The sequence below is a fragment of the Orussus abietinus genome, unplaced genomic scaffold (assembly GCF_000612105.2).
Source record: "Orussus abietinus isolate OABI.00-Male unplaced genomic scaffold, Oabi_2.0 scaffold527, whole genome shotgun sequence".
Classification (NCBI taxonomy): domain Eukaryota; kingdom Metazoa; phylum Arthropoda; class Insecta; order Hymenoptera; family Orussidae; genus Orussus; species Orussus abietinus.
In genome coordinates, this window is record NW_019394669.1 from 39,510 (window position 1) to 54,212 (window position 14,703).

Consider the following 14,703-nt stretch of genomic DNA (forward strand, 5'->3'; position numbering starts at 1 on the left):
ATTTTGGTTTAATATTTAATGAAGATTTAATATTGAAACTTGTTCTCAAAGATATACTTATTTCCCCCGATCCGGAAAAATACTTTTGGACAAGATATTGCAACGAATACGAGCACGAATAGGTGCATGAACACAAACAACGAGTGCGAGCTCGATCTACATTCCATTATTCCATGTCGGAACGCCTACGGCCATTTCTGGAGAAAAATTCTAACCTCAAATAGAAAATGGTTGCACATCTAATGGGGGTGTTTCTGTAAGGAATAAAGTACAATAACAAAGCGTTTCCCTTCTGTCGCCTTCTACACGCAAGTGTAGGTACGTAATCAAATAAATTTTGACTTTTCGGGAATTAAGAGAAATCTCTAATCTGTCAAATTAAAGGTAACTTTTGTAGCAAACGTCATCAGGTGACTTAAATTGCCAATACCTCTGAACGACAGCCGTATCGTGTTTACTGTCTTTTAATCGCATCGATTATATAGGTGTTTTCTTTTTCTGATTTTAAGTTTTGCAGTTGAATATACCCACGTATCGTGGGCGAGTTTCACAAAATCGTGCCGATCGTACGAGCGTAAAAATTTAGAAAATATTGTCATCTGACATTTCTTTGTCAGTGTCCAAGGTTACCCATTACACAAATGAATCAGTTCTATTAGTGCGTCAAGACCTAAATTACAAAGTACTCTTTGTCATGGTAATTAGCGTTTGGACATTGTACACAAAGCAAAAAGAAATGCTTAGCGAATATTTGCAAGTGATGTAATAGGCTCGATTGACCCATTTATTAACTTGAATGCAGTTATGTGCAATGTCTTCAGAGATTATTTTTTAGTTATTGTGTATTGTTTCTTGCTTATTTGATAATAAAAATAATACTTTCTGAATGCTGGATCAGTTATTCGAAGCGTTAAAGTTGTTTATAACTGATTTTTTTATTGTAGGTATGTCTTCAATAAATAGTGGAGAGTCCATTGGGACACTGCAGTGGGATATGATCGAATTAGCTGGACATCTTAGACAAGAACGTTTGTTTGTTACGTCCGAACAGCAAAATTTACGAACTCTTAATGAAAAGGTATTTTCTATTAATATTTGAAATGCCTTATGCTATGATAGCTATTTCATGATATGTACCAGCTTCCTAAACTTTTAAATTAAGTCTTTTGTTAATAATGGCCAATAATATGGTGGACTACAACTGAAGCTACTGCTGTATATAAAATTTGCTACAATGCACAGCAGGGAAATTGGCATTATTAAAAGTAATTTATATAGGGAGCAAAAAAAATAAGTGACAACACCAACAAATATTGTTGAACCTCTCATTAAATCCTTGTATGATAAATATAAGTTTTATTTGTATATATTGATCATCATTTGACATTATCTGGCTATTTAATATTAATGGACAGATTTCTGCAGTCCAGTAAAAATGTTTCCACTCTTCACTAAAATGTTTGAGCAATCGTACAGTATTGGTATCTGCTGACTCAATGTAATTACAAGATATAACTATCTTGCAAGAGCAGATAACTAAATTGTGGGTCTGTTAATTAGAGACAAATGTTTTTACTTTTATTAGCTTGAGCAGAAAAATGAATGGAAAATATCAATGTGTTTCTTTTTCTCCAGGTTCTGTATATATCATCAGATTTAGCTCAGCAGGCTTGGGTTACCGCTCAGCAAAGAGTAAATTTAAATCGGCTGATCGTAGCTAGGCCAGATTGCACCCCTGCATCATGCTGTCAAAGAGCCAATACTCTTGAAAATTCTCATTTTGTCGATGCTTATAAACACTTAAGATATCAGACGTGTCTCGCATATGGAGAATTTTTAGGCAGTCTGCGAAAGTCTACCAAACTTCTCGCTTCCTGTTTAGTGGAAGGTGATAGGGTTGCACCTGAGATTATGCAAAGTGTGATTCAGTCTTTAGCAGCTGGATTGTTTGGTAGTTGTTTATTACCAGAAGATAAGATTCTGGTTTTAAGACTGCTCCAACATTTAATGTTCTTGCAAATTATACCATCGGATAATCCTCGAAGATTGCTCAGACATGGCACCTGTGCCTTTTCAAGATTTTATTCAGTGTTTCATGAGAGTCTGTTTTCGGCAAAATTATTTTTAACTGCCGCTTTACATGGACCTATCATGCAACTCTTGATGGAAGATGAAATGTTTTTGGATATCGATCCGGACAAAGCTGCAATAAGGTTTCCTCCAGCAGAGAGACTGAACAAGTTCGGGAAGGAAGGTACACCAGAGTACCAAGCAAAATTACAGCGTTATAGGTTATGGACGATTAAATCATTGGTACGCATTACCCAAAGATTCATTGTAAGCATTCGGGAAAATATGCATTGTTTTCCAACTAGTGTCTGCTGGTTGGTTAGACAAATGGCAGGATTGTTGAATAAAAATGGAAACGTAGATCCAAAGGAGGTACATGCTATGTGTACGGATCTCGTATTCACATACTTTGTATGCCCTGCGATAGTTAACCCGGAACCTTATGGTATTACCGATGCACCAATTAGCTACGTTGCAAGGTTTAATCTCATGCAAGTTGGCCAGATCCTGCAAATGTTGTCACTTATGAAATATCAAAATGTCGATAGCAAGGTAATCGATCTGTATAGACGATTCGAAAAAGATTCAGTATCCTCCATTCTGGACACAATGTTAGAAGGGGCTACCGATGAACTCGATGAAGAGCCTACAATTATCGATAGCAGTAAATTACAGGGTCTCTCGCGTTCTGCAGCTTTATTTACAGAAAATGAATTGAACTGTTTAATAACATTTCTCCAAACAGTAAGCAATGATAGTCGCGGAGACAGTATTGTACCACCAGGTACAGTTGATAAAAAAGAGTTGAACGAAATGCTTTCGCAATTACCTCCTGGACCACTGAGTACTAACAAAGTCATCAATAATGTGTCTCCGGAAACTCCAAGCAAACGGGGAGGACTTCTGGGCAAAGGTATTTTTAATAAACTGGTTTAAATTTGAAAATATATATTTTTTAATTTAAGCAATTTCATGATCTGTACAACGCAAAAGTGTAAAATTATTTTATATTAGTTGCACGAGGACGTAATAATCGTACTCCTTCATCTTCATCAAATGCTGTAGAGGGTGGAGATGAAATAAATGGAGCTTCAGGTCCTGAAGATGATCTTTTAGATAAGACTGCTCAAGATGTTCTTGTAATTCCTTTCGGTCCTACGATCAGTGAATCAGTAGGTCTTCTCAGTGAACAAAAAGTAAATTAATATTGTATTATAGATATAATTATACCGAGCCCTTGATTAATAGTACATTATGGTAAGTCATTTATTAATTCTACTTTTTTGTCAAGGTTTTGTGTATGGCAATACAAAATGATATTACCAGTCCAGTAACTCTGGATCTTCCGCATGATCTGCCAAATGGTCATGATCGACGTGATGCAAGCGGGATAGAACGGATTGAAACGCAGGAAAAAAGAACTCGCTTTTCCTTATCTCATGATGAAGGTAATGATTATTTACAAAAATATAATTTTCATAATTAATCAGTATAAGACGATAAATGATAACGCTGTGCGTTTTAATTAAAACTGAACTGGCTACAAAACATTCATCTGTGACAGACAACCCCCTTACACTAATCTGATTAGTATTTTTTGAAGGATCAATTGGAAATACATCGGACAATTTGGAAGCTGTGTCAGAGGCTGCTTCGAACCACAGTGTTGCATCTTCTTTGGAACTAGAAACAGAGGATCAGAATGATAATCTATCGGACATGGTGTCCGCAAATGTATCTGGAAGAGGAACACCAAACATTTCAGGTTCATTATAATTATTCGTGAACTTACAAATCCATGTACAACTTGAGTTCATCTACTTATATCTCTCGCTATGATACTTACGTTTATTTACAGGTCGTGATACACCATCGTCGCAAATTACAGAGGGAGATGATGGTAGAGCTGCCGGGGAGGGAAGGCAAATGGACTTGCCTCCTCCTACCATACCGACTAAACAAAGCCGTTCTGAAATAGACGACAAGTTTTGCAAATTTGAAATCAAGAAACTTATTGAAGGTATTATTGCTGAATGAAATATTTATTCGAGAGTGTTAATCAATACCATTCTAGATGAGACTGTTTCATTGGTCTCCGACACATGGTCTACCGATGTCTTGGCTTCGGACAGTGAAATAGTTGAACAGCAAGAACGTTTTCCATTTCCTCCACCTCCTGAACAAACACCACCAGTTTTACCCTCAGAGCCTCCTCAAGGAATGCTAGATGTCAGTGAAACTGCATCGGAAGCATGGAGTACTGATGTGCTAGCCAGTGACTCTGAAAGATTAACGGAAGTGGACACCGATGATACAGCAAGTGTTGCTAGGTAAGAAGATCTGCATTGACGTATTAATATTTAATGTAAATTAAGAGATTAAGCATTTTGCCCTCCATTACCTTAGGTCTGATGATACTGCAAGATCCGAAATTGAAGTTGAAAGTCGTGGAGAACCCGAAGGAGGAGAAGACACTCCACCACCTGTGAATCCTCGTAAGAAATTTTTTATGTCGGACCGTTTATAACTATATTTGTGATGTGTGAAAATTATTATCTCATACAGAAGTAGCAGTCGATGGTGCAGGATCTCTGTTCCGACCTATCCGCGAAGATCCCATTGGTCGGCCTACTTTAACTGTGCCTCCTTCACCGACAGCATCTTTCACACCTTCTGCATCAAACGTAACTGGTCGAGGTGGGACGAGACCTGATTACAGACGCAACACAATGGAGTACGTCGATAACAATGCTAACAATATTGGAAATCTGGAGTATGGGAAGTCGGTCGGCGAAGACAGATTAGTGCATTTAATAGACAAGCTGCACATCGATAATGGTAAGAGTAACAATGAGAGGCAAAACACGAACAGTAATCATGTTGGAGCAGCCGCTGTTGCGCCTGCTTTGCTCTTGGCAAATCACATTTCTGCACCTGGTTTGCCCGTTGAGAAGATGGCAAATGGTGATGTAAAAGGAGAGGTTAGGTTTATTATTTTCTATCCTACATCAGGTATTTTTTTTATATTTCAGTTTGAAGATTTTCAAATTTAAAAATGATATTTTCTAGCAGGAAATGGAAAGCTGTATGCATACCACTGGTGATGTAGTAGTGAGGTTAAGCACTGCTAGTTTAACTTCTAGCAGCAGCTCATGCTCCGAACCAAGAACAAAGAATGTGACATCTCCCCCAGAACTACAGATGTCTCAGCCGACAACAAATAACAGTAGCGATGTAACAGATTCTGCGAACTCTATCAATTCGAAACCGAGTCAATCAACGGGCACTATTCCAAAAAGTATAAGCTTTGATATGACTGCTGAACGTGGGGACAAAGAACTTCTAGATGACGATCAGAAAAACAAACGGGGCTTCTTTGGAAAAATAAAAATGTCATTGAGAAACCGTAGAGGCAAAGCATTACGGGGTACGGATGAACTCAATAGATGTTATGATCGAGAAGCAGGTGGTGATGGAATTGACATCGGTAGACACAGACTGCGAAGGATCATGTCAGAGGACACATCCGCTACAAGCATTAACAGTGGTAAGTTAACATTTTTACAGGATAAATATTTGCTGGAATAGTATGAATGATAAAAAAGGTATTAAAAATTAGAATACATTATGTTGTGAATAATTAATTTACTAATTTGTGTGATTTATAGACAGCACTGATGATATTTTGGCTAAGTATCGGCGAAAGCCCAGTACAACAAGTGACACAGCTTCGGTAGAGACTAGCCAATCGCGAACAAAAGAAGCAGAGGATGAACGTTTGACCATAGATCCGAATAACGTTGAAATGTCGTTTGCTTTTGCGGATGCAAAACGAAAATTACGCATGGTACTTAGTACGGCTGATCTTCAACACATTCCTTGGAGCACTGCATCTGACGTAAGTATACATACAGGACGCAAAATCTGTCAATATTTACACTTACGACTAGTGTTACTGAAATTAATATTATTCCACAGCGAAATACATGGAATCAGAAGGAAAACGAACTGGTGGCTTTTCTACAGCTTCAGTTGGCCGAAGCTATTAATTTGCAGGATAGAGCACTAATAGCTCACCTTCATGAAACGTTACGTTGTGTCAGACTTTTTAATGACGAAGGCTCCAGAAAGTTATTTAAATCTCTCCGAGATGATTACCAGAAAAGATCACCATACATTGCTTACTTAATTAGATGTCGACAAGGTTTGCTATCTACGCTGGCACATTTGGATCGGTGAGTAATCCACATTTCTATTTTTTTGTTGTTATTCAGTATGTTTAAAAATTTTTCAAGTGATACCTATTGGCAATTACAGTAAATAATTGTTGAAAATCTATGCTTCAGGTTACAAGAGAGGGTAAAGTGCGACCGTGATGCTGTGAACAGTCACTTAGTTTCCGTGTGCGTTCGCGTATTTTTGGAAAAGAGAGAAGCTAATCTGTTGCGCTTCTGCGAGGAGTTCAAAAAACTCACTTTGGCCGATGAAAAGCAGGATCTGGTTGATACTTTCTTAGGGAAGATTTATGCAGAAATGGAAAACGATACCATTTGGCAAGGTAATCGTATAATAAAATATGATTAGAATATTAAACTTGATCTCACATAACAATTTAAATTATGCTCAATAGATAATTGTGTTTGATAATTTAAAACTATTCTTGTCTGCAGTTGCAAGTGAAAGTCAACTTGAATTAGGCAGAGCGGTGGTCGAAAGAACGGTTATGGCCCGTGTTTATCATAACGCTCTCTATCCAAATGGCGATGGTGATATTCACAGAGATCAACTGTTACATGAACACATTAAAAAATTGGCTAAAGTGGTGACACCCAATCACAAAGATCTGCGCATTCGAAAGATTTATCATTATGAATCTCCTTGGCCTTGGGCGCAGGCGGAATTAGCTGTGATATCAGCATACAAAACGCCCCGAGACAAGCTTCATTGTGTATTTCGATGCGCCACAACAATTATGAATTTACTGTCAATGGCATCCGAAAGAGAAATACCCGCAGCCGATGATTTAATTCCTATACTTGTGTACGTCATTATAAAGGTAGTGTATGATTAATAAGATTTTGTGTAGAGAAATTGGGGAATTATTATATGGGCGATTCTTTTTTCAGACTAATCCACCCTCTCTCTTGTCGACTATCCAATACGTGGACAGTTTCTATGGAAATCGCCTGGAAGGCGAAGAACAATACTGGTGGACTCAATTTTGCTCTGCAATTGAATTCATCAAAACGATGGATTAATAACTCGAAGAACAGGCATAATATTCACTTTCTCCAAACTAATTATTCCACAAGAACGTAGAGGGATGTAGTCGAAAACCAGTATCCTTAAGAGTGTATATAGTGCCCTTTGTAAAGATGGGTAGGAGTCTTTATACTTCGGTAAGCTCGGTCTAAATGAATTTTAGACTTACTGTACAAGTTAGGGGGCATTAGAGCATATTTGTGTAGAGGAACTTTGCATAAACTTTGCATTATATACCATGGTGGATTGTTTTAATGTACACTTTGTAGGAGATACTAAAAGAGCTTCTTAGAATTCTTTATGCATAGCTGCAACGATTATTTGATAGCTGAAGGTAATTTTGGTAATCGTATTGTGCCGTTTATATCAAATCTAAGAGAGAGATATTTTTATCACGTATAAATTTATTCTGGATACTGTGTAACTGATACCTTTTTTCCTTCAGCACCAATTAATGGATTTTATCGTCGATACAGCTGGTTTTGAAATTGTATAAATAACTATGTTTCTATCTTTAACAGTAATTTGTAGCTTTTAATGTTGGATGCAAGATCTAAACAAAACCTGGCTTATGTAGGGTATGGTATGAGATTAAGCCATATGTTTGCACTTTTCTTTATCTTATTATAATCCTTTTTGAAGCAATTTATAATCGTTTTGTATATCGGCAACGTAGAAGACTGTGAAGTGTAAGAGAGATGTTAAAGAATACATCCTTCTGAAACTCTTAAAAAAGAGAAGTGCTCAAACTCGAGATAAAGTACGAATTAGGTGATAACTGTGTTTTCGTGCAAAAAGAAAGCAAGCTAAAAACTTATAAGTACGACTGTAAACCATCATTTGCTTTCATGTTTTAAGAAGCGAACAAAAATTAAGATGCGTAATAACATACACGAAGAATGATAAAGCGTTCCACCAGCATAGTGTTGCTCCTTCAAAGTTATTCGAGGCGCTGAGCTTATATTTCAATTATCATTTAAAGCAGATGTTAAAAAAATACTCTTTGCACTATTACTGGAACATACGTATGCAAATATATTTCTAGTTGGAAATGACTTACGGGTCAAAATTACTCAGTTGCTCAAGTTTAGTACACTGGCATAGTAATATAATTTAAATTGCAAAAAATGTCAATATAAATATGTAATATGAGACAGTAGAACTATTTGCGCTTCTGAGGGTTAGAAGTGGTATAATCAGATGTAAATTTGAGTTACACTTTATCAATTCCAGAAATAGAAAAAGATGTTAATAAAAAAAAGTGTGTTCTTCATTTAGCTAGTTATACTATAAAACTCTTGTTATGTTTGAACTGAATGTAGCTTCTATAACTCATTTTTTAACACTTCTACGAGTACACATTAGCAATAGGTCTTCCTGCGTTTCTTAGTTTATGTCTTTGCACACTTTGAAATCCACTGGGGAAAGTATTTTATTTAAAGAGCCAGTTATATAGACTTTCATCCCTTGTAGTACCGCTTCTGTATTTAGCATTTGCATACTTAAACGTGACAATCTTTTACGATATTTTGAGAGATCTGGGGCAAAATACAAAGGTTTAGTGCAATAATTATAATTCAGCTGATAAACTTATATTTACATCCAAGATGACTACTTACATGAAAGTAACAAATTATTTTACTATGTTTCCTGTACATTACTTATCTCGATTATAAGCATCGCTTACAAGTTCAATCTATATCTCCCATTTCGTACAAAATACAGTTAAAAAACCTGGAATTTATTTAAACCTAATTTTCAACTAAACGTGTTCTATTTTTAAATTATCTGCCGAATACTTTTTATACTATTACGCAGTTTTCAAATTGCAGAATCAGCCATAATCTTTTATTGCCGTTCAATTTCAATGATTAAATACGTAACATAATCCCTGTGAAATGTTGCAATAGTTTCAAAGCCTGCGTTATTATATTTCCGTGTCACATGTATCCTTCACTGAAGTATCCGTATTTAATAAATACTATTGTTTTACGTCATACGTATATAGAACCTAATTTTTACTTATAGGTATTTTTCAACTAGTTCTTAAGAACTAGTTACTTAGAGTAATACAGGCATGCTGTTACTAAACCGGTGCATTCTGTTAAATGTAAGTTTCCTCGATTAAATTTCCCATAACGCAGAAAAGAAAAAAAAACTAAGCGTACTCATGGAAGACAACGAAAATGAAAAAGGGTACAGAAATCCGAGAAGATATTTTTCTATCAGTTATTTATTGCATCTTACTTTTGTAACGAATCATATATAAGCTGTCGTCGGGGCACTTTGTAGAAGTGATGAAGTATATTTAAGAGGCAAATCTGACTCCTATCGAGCATTTGCTTTTTGTAATGTACATTCAACAGTATTCTTAATATAGGCTGAAATAGTGAAACTGTAATTGGCAATATTTCCTCGCCTCTATATTATAAATTACGCTCTATCAATAATAAAACAATGATAAGTACGCGCGATAGCGAAGCAGATCAGTTTTTAATAAAATACTGATCGAATGTACGTATTATATATTANAATTAATGTATTGTAGTCGTAGAAATTACGATTGATAATCCCTGTCATCGACCTTGACTTGTACTATACAATAAATTTTAAATAGTATTGACATTCGACACAATTACTTCTTTATCTGTAAGTTGTGTACTTCTTTTTGTTACGCACGTCAACTGTCGTGATTACGACATCGTGGAAAACATGAATCCATTAATCAGAGCATTCGATTCAATAGTTGGTATTTTTTGCATGCGTACTGAAGAATTGGACTAAAAGTAAATTTGGAGAACGAAAAGAGCATGGAGTATACTTATTTAAATTTCGCGGCATTTCTCTCGCTTCTGATGTCGACTTTCGATATTTTAAACATGGCGGCAGGAGATTTCCGTTCTTTCTGAAGGAGTCTCTTCCGGTTGTTTTACCGACTAATCAACATGGGTACGTAAGAAATTGTTCATTTATTGTAGTTCGAAATGTGTTAAATCATTAAGCGCAGTGTGGGAATTATTATTTTAGCAACAGTGGTTAACTCTGTTAAAAAAGAAATAGGACGCTCTGTAATAGCATGTATCCCATGGTGTAACAGCGTGTGTGGTTTCACCCATAACGCCTAACAAGTAAACGTGTTTTTGTGCATTTTGTACTTGGTCGGTCACGTAAATTAAGCCTGGGTTACAACAAGCCTTAAACTGTTATTATATGTAACGTCACAACTGAAACTAGAGACATGTCACAAACATAACCTATGTTCGGTATCGTAGAAGGGCGACTACTTAACAATGAATTTTACTTCGATTTTTAGTTACTTACTTCCTGTTTAGCCTCGTATTTAATAAAATACCATTGATTAATGCGCAGGAACTATATTTAAATGTTACATTAAACCTACGTAATGTAAACGTAAATTGACATTTTGGTTTTTAGGTAAACCACGTGGTCTTCGTACCGCCCGTAAACACGTTAACCACAGGCGTGATCAGCGGTGGAATGACAAAGACTACAAAAAAGCTCACTTGGGGACCCGCTGGAAGGCAAATCCATTTGGTGGTGCATCTCACGCTAAGGGCATTGTCTTAGAAAAAGTGTAAGTGTAAATAAAAAGTTTTACAGTGTTTTATGAAGGTACCGATTTAAAATTACCAAATGTTCTTGTTTTACAGCGGCGTTGAAGCTAAACAACCTAACTCTGCTATCCGCAAGTGTGTAAGGGTACAGTTAATCAAGAATGGAAAGAAGATCACGGCTTTTGTACCGCGTGATGGTTGCTTGAATAACATTGAAGAAAACGATGAAGTTCTAGTTGCAGGTTTTGGACGTAAAGGTCATGCCGTTGGTGACATTCCCGGAGTTCGGTTCAAGGTTGTAAAGGTCGCAAATGTTTCATTGTTAGCATTGTACAAAGAAAAGAAAGAACGTCCCAGATCTTAAGCAATCAACATACAAGATAATGTATTTCTGTCTGTATTTACAATAAATACAAGAAAAGTTACCCAATATTTTTTTTTTACACAAGTTTAACACGTTCCCGCCGGCGCCAATTTTCATTTGTTTCCCCCAACGGCGGCACACAAATCTATGTCGCGCTTCATCTGGCGGCGCGCATTTCTCGCGTGTTCAGACTTGCACGCGCTTCTTGTTTCTTCAGTATTACATTGAGCGCTTACTTTGCAAATTATGTGACTCGTGCCGTTTTTTATATCCTAACCACAGATTTCTGTTAGTAAAAATAACTAAAAGGTGGTTAGAATATTTTTTTAAATTTTGCCCTTAAAAATATTTTTTTAATTTTGCCCATAACATGGATATGGAAATAAGTGATTCGTCTCATGAATGTGTAAATAGAGGCAGGAGAAACGCATCAAGATTACGAATACTTTCTTCCTCTTCAGGCGAAGATTTTGTTAACGTAAACAGCAACGTTATGAAATGTTCCTCGGGGGAAGATTTGAGTGTTGAAGTTACATTCATAATACTGAATTTTTATGTGTGTGTTATTAAGCAAAATTTATGTTCATAATACGTTATTAATTATAATTTTTATTCAAAATACACGTTTTTATGTATGTACGTTAAATTATCAGTGTCTAATAGCACAATCGAATGCGAAACACAGGTAGTACACGCCGCCCGATGATGCGTCTAGCGCGAGCCACCGGTGGTACACGCCGCCCGATGGCACAATCAAGCGCGAGCCACCGGTGGTACGCGCCGCCCGATGGCGCAATCAAGCGCGAGCCACCGGTGGTACGCGCCGGCGTGAACGTGTTAATATAAAATTATCTTTTGATATAGTTCATATACATTTTTTAAATTAAACCAAAATATTTGGAAATAAATCAAGATGTAGATAGTATAAAATATTCATATCATTATTTTACAGAACTGGGTAATCAATGACTACATTAATTATTATACAAACTGTTAACTTTTTCTAAACAAATCAAATTATCTTCAATGACCTCATCCAATGGTGTTTGAAGCTTTTTTATTTCTGCCGGAACAGTGAGTTTGGATACTTCTTTATTCAGATTCAATGTCTGCAAATGAAAAGAAATGAATAAAATAAATTCATTTTTGATTAATGTAAAAAAATCTGGTATCAAACCTGTTTCAGAAATGAAAATGTTGAGGATATGTTCTGCATGTTTTTGTTTCCTGTTATACTTTTTACAAAATTCTTATTTTGAGGGATTGACCAAGATGAAATAGAATCAAAAGCTGAAATAAACTGTTCCTCAATAGGTACCAAGGATCCATGGTCACTTTTGATGGTTTCCTAGATTTTGATTAAAAAAGTTATACAAAGCACTGCTTCCATATAAAAACATAAGTGTACTACACAATACCTGGCATGGTGATACACATTGTTCTGAATTAATGTTATTGTCATATTTACTGTCTTCTAGTAATACCTTCTGTTTGATACCATCGAAATATTTTTTTCCTTCCGTGTAACTTAATCTTAAACTGATACCACACGATGAGGGAATTAAATCAATATTTTCGTTGACGTGCTTCTGTATGAAAATGATATTTATACTTATTGTACAGAATGCAAATCTAATTTGAACTTATTAATCTTACCTGTAATATCGTTGAAATTTCTGATTCATCAACCCGTGCTTTCTGTCCGTTTAAACTAAGACTTTCTTTCATAAATATTAAGAGTGTTTGTAATACAGAATCTTGGTCCTTCGTGGCAGAGTTACTCTAATCAAGGGTATTAATCAAATTAACTTCTAAGTAACATAAACGTGCAATGGTAAATTACTAACCAGTAATGAGTCTATGTCCATATAAATTCCTAGCTGAGTATAGTATTTTTTAACAGCTGCTGAAAAAAAATAGATAAATTTTGGTCTCTAATTAAATGGTTCGTAAAAATTATAAGAAAAATTACTTTTGTGTATGGTGGAATCCTTGTGGTTTTCCAAGGCTGCAGAAATATCAGGACAACTACGAGTAAGTAGCCAAGATAATAAGGTGATACAATTTTCGCCATTCAAAACAATAGATTCAAAATCCTTTAAGTCAGTTTGTGCTATCAGAGGGCATTGTAACTCTACCAGTGTTTGATACATCTCGTTTATTATTTCCTCTGAAGTTTTCACTGATTAAAAAAAATGCATTAATCAATGTCATATTATCTGATTACTTATCATAATGACTAAAACATCATATTTATATAATTACGAACACACCAAACAGAAATCATCCTAATAATTTGGACCTAATTATTACTGTACACGAAGATTAATTTATTTTAACAAAAAGGGCATCGTATTCCAAATTAATAATATTTATTAACAATGGTTAGAACGAAAGTATGTTTAAAAAAACAGTCATACTTTCGTTTCTATTTTTATTTGCACGGTTTTCTTAATTCACACGTGTATTAATTATCTAGAATGATTTATATCACAATTTTGAAGGTTATGCCGGCTAATGATAAACGTGCCTTTACCGTTACTTTGTTTTGGAATGCTTCAAAAGCTTGGTTATGTTAAACAAATTAACCACTTATCAACCAAACTTACTTCTGAGAATTAAACATTAGTATGTGTATTGTTATTATAAGACATTGATTTGCATTACAACAAATAATTCTCATTGATTTCAGCCACAACCGTCCGCCGATTCGTTTTGATTTGTTTCGTTTGAAACAGTATGAAAATAATGCCAAATCGTCGTCAACTACTCAAGAAGCTCGTGCAAAACAGCATGATGAGATAAAAAAGAAAAACGGAGATTATTCAATAAGTATTAAAATAAAAAAAACTTGTTTCAATCGTTTCATATTAATGGAACTTCTGAAATCAAACGAATCATGGGCAACCGACTCTTGACTAGGCATTACAGAAATGATACAATTCTTTTAGTTTATTGCTTCTTCATGAAAACTTGAAAAATATTGCTCATGAACTTATAAACACGTCACAAGAATTCCACTTGAGTTGAATTTTTGTTCAATGAGAACAAATTCCTAACGAATATTAATTCTTGATAGCATTCAAAGACAAACGTCCTCTTATTAAATGCAACATCAGAGACCATATCTGCATTCTTTGCATTCTAAAACAGAGATGAGTTGGGAGATTGCTCACGCGCAGGATCGTGCGATCGCATCCTGTGCTGCCCTCTGGTTTCGTACCTTAACTTTCACCGTTTTTTGCCCCCAAGGGCGGCGCAACGAATTTCTGGTAGGAGCTCGCGCAATAACGATGGCGGTACCATCTACCAGTCGCCGTTGACGGCTCACGTATTCGCGATGGTAATACCATGCGGCAGTTGACGGTGGTGGCTTACCATTATGGCAATCTCCTAACTCATCTCTGCCAAATCAGAGATGAGTTGAGAGAT

The 14,703-nt window shown here is 35.8% G+C and overlaps 3 protein-coding genes across 7 annotated transcripts; 2 read left to right on the top strand and 1 right to left on the bottom strand.

The window, feature by feature from the left end:
• The first annotated feature begins 122 nt into the window (after window positions 1-122).
• Window positions 123-7,335, top strand: LOC105703361 (GTPase-activating protein and VPS9 domain-containing protein 1). Of its 3 annotated transcripts, none has more exons than XM_012431717.2 (16): window positions 123-318; window positions 945-1,078; window positions 1,636-2,983; window positions 3,085-3,266; window positions 3,362-3,518; window positions 3,674-3,835; window positions 3,929-4,090; window positions 4,145-4,400; window positions 4,477-4,565; window positions 4,636-5,051; window positions 5,140-5,617; window positions 5,739-5,968; window positions 6,049-6,305; window positions 6,417-6,628; window positions 6,741-7,126; window positions 7,197-7,335. In XM_012431717.2, the coding sequence occupies exons 2-16, from the start codon at window positions 947-949 to the stop codon at window positions 7,326-7,328; spliced, it is 4,599 nt and encodes a 1,532-aa protein (XP_012287140.1). In that variant the 5' UTR covers window positions 123-318; window positions 945-946; the 3' UTR covers window positions 7,329-7,335. The 3 variants fall into 3 exon arrangements, with proteins under 3 accessions (XP_012287140.1, XP_012287141.1, XP_012287138.1); XM_012431718.2 differs by having other exon boundaries at window positions 124-318; window positions 3,085-3,242; window positions 3,662-3,835; XM_012431715.2 differs by having other exon boundaries at window positions 126-318; window positions 3,662-3,835.
• Window positions 7,336-10,171: 2,836 nt separating this feature from the next.
• LOC105703362 (40S ribosomal protein S23) lies at window positions 10,172-11,332 on the top strand. Its single transcript, XM_012431719.2, has 3 exons — window positions 10,172-10,281; window positions 10,768-10,927; window positions 11,004-11,332. Exons 1-3 carry the CDS (start codon window positions 10,278-10,280, stop codon window positions 11,269-11,271), a joined length of 432 nt encoding a protein of 143 aa, XP_012287142.1. The 5' UTR covers window positions 10,172-10,277; the 3' UTR covers window positions 11,272-11,332.
• An 861-nt stretch (window positions 11,333-12,193) lies between these two features.
• Window positions 12,194-14,404, bottom strand: LOC105703347. Of its 3 annotated transcripts, none has more exons than XM_012431683.2 (7): window positions 13,545-13,851; window positions 13,244-13,453; window positions 13,119-13,177; window positions 12,928-13,053; window positions 12,690-12,860; window positions 12,449-12,619; window positions 12,194-12,380 (listed from the first exon to the last, which is right to left on the bottom strand). In XM_012431683.2, exons 2-7 carry the CDS (start codon window positions 13,422-13,424, stop codon window positions 12,246-12,248), a joined length of 843 nt encoding a protein of 280 aa, XP_012287106.1. In that variant the 5' UTR covers window positions 13,425-13,453; window positions 13,545-13,851; the 3' UTR covers window positions 12,194-12,245. The 3 variants fall into 3 exon arrangements, with proteins under 3 accessions (XP_012287106.1, XP_012287105.1, XP_012287104.1); XM_012431682.2 differs by lacking the exon at window positions 13,545-13,851 and adding an exon at window positions 13,881-14,404 and having other exon boundaries at window positions 12,196-12,380; window positions 13,119-13,174; XM_012431681.2 differs by lacking the exon at window positions 13,545-13,851 and adding an exon at window positions 13,881-14,404 and having other exon boundaries at window positions 12,196-12,380.
• Window positions 14,405-14,703: the final 299 nt, after the last annotated feature.

What these genes read in the sequence shown, in the direction of transcription:
- LOC105703361 (XM_012431715.2), top strand. Translation starts at nt 947, where the DNA reads ATGTCTTCAATAAATAGTGGAGAGTCCATTGGGACACTGCAGTGGGAT. An exon ending in CTTGGAGCACTGCATCTGAC is followed by an intron (nt 5,969 to 6,048) that starts GTAAGTATACAT and finishes ATTATTCCACAG; the next exon opens with CGAAATACATGGAATCAGAA. An exon ending in TTGTGTACGTCATTATAAAG is followed by an intron (nt 7,127 to 7,196) that starts GTAGTGTATGAT and finishes TTCTTTTTTCAG; the next exon opens with ACTAATCCACCCTCTCTCTT.
- LOC105703362 (XM_012431719.2), top strand. An exon ending in GGCATTGTCTTAGAAAAAGT is followed by an intron (nt 10,928 to 11,003) that starts GTAAGTGTAAAT and finishes CTTGTTTTACAG; the next exon opens with CGGCGTTGAAGCTAAACAAC.
- LOC105703347 (XM_012431681.2), bottom strand. An exon ending in GGATTCCACCATACACAAAA is followed by an intron (nt 13,178 to 13,243) that starts GTAATTTTTCTT and finishes ATTTTTTTTCAG; the next exon opens with CAGCTGTTAAAAAATACTAT. An exon ending in AATGTGTATCACCATGCCAG is followed by an intron (nt 12,620 to 12,689) that starts GTATTGTGTAGT and finishes ATCAAAATCTAG; the next exon opens with GAAACCATCAAAAGTGACCA.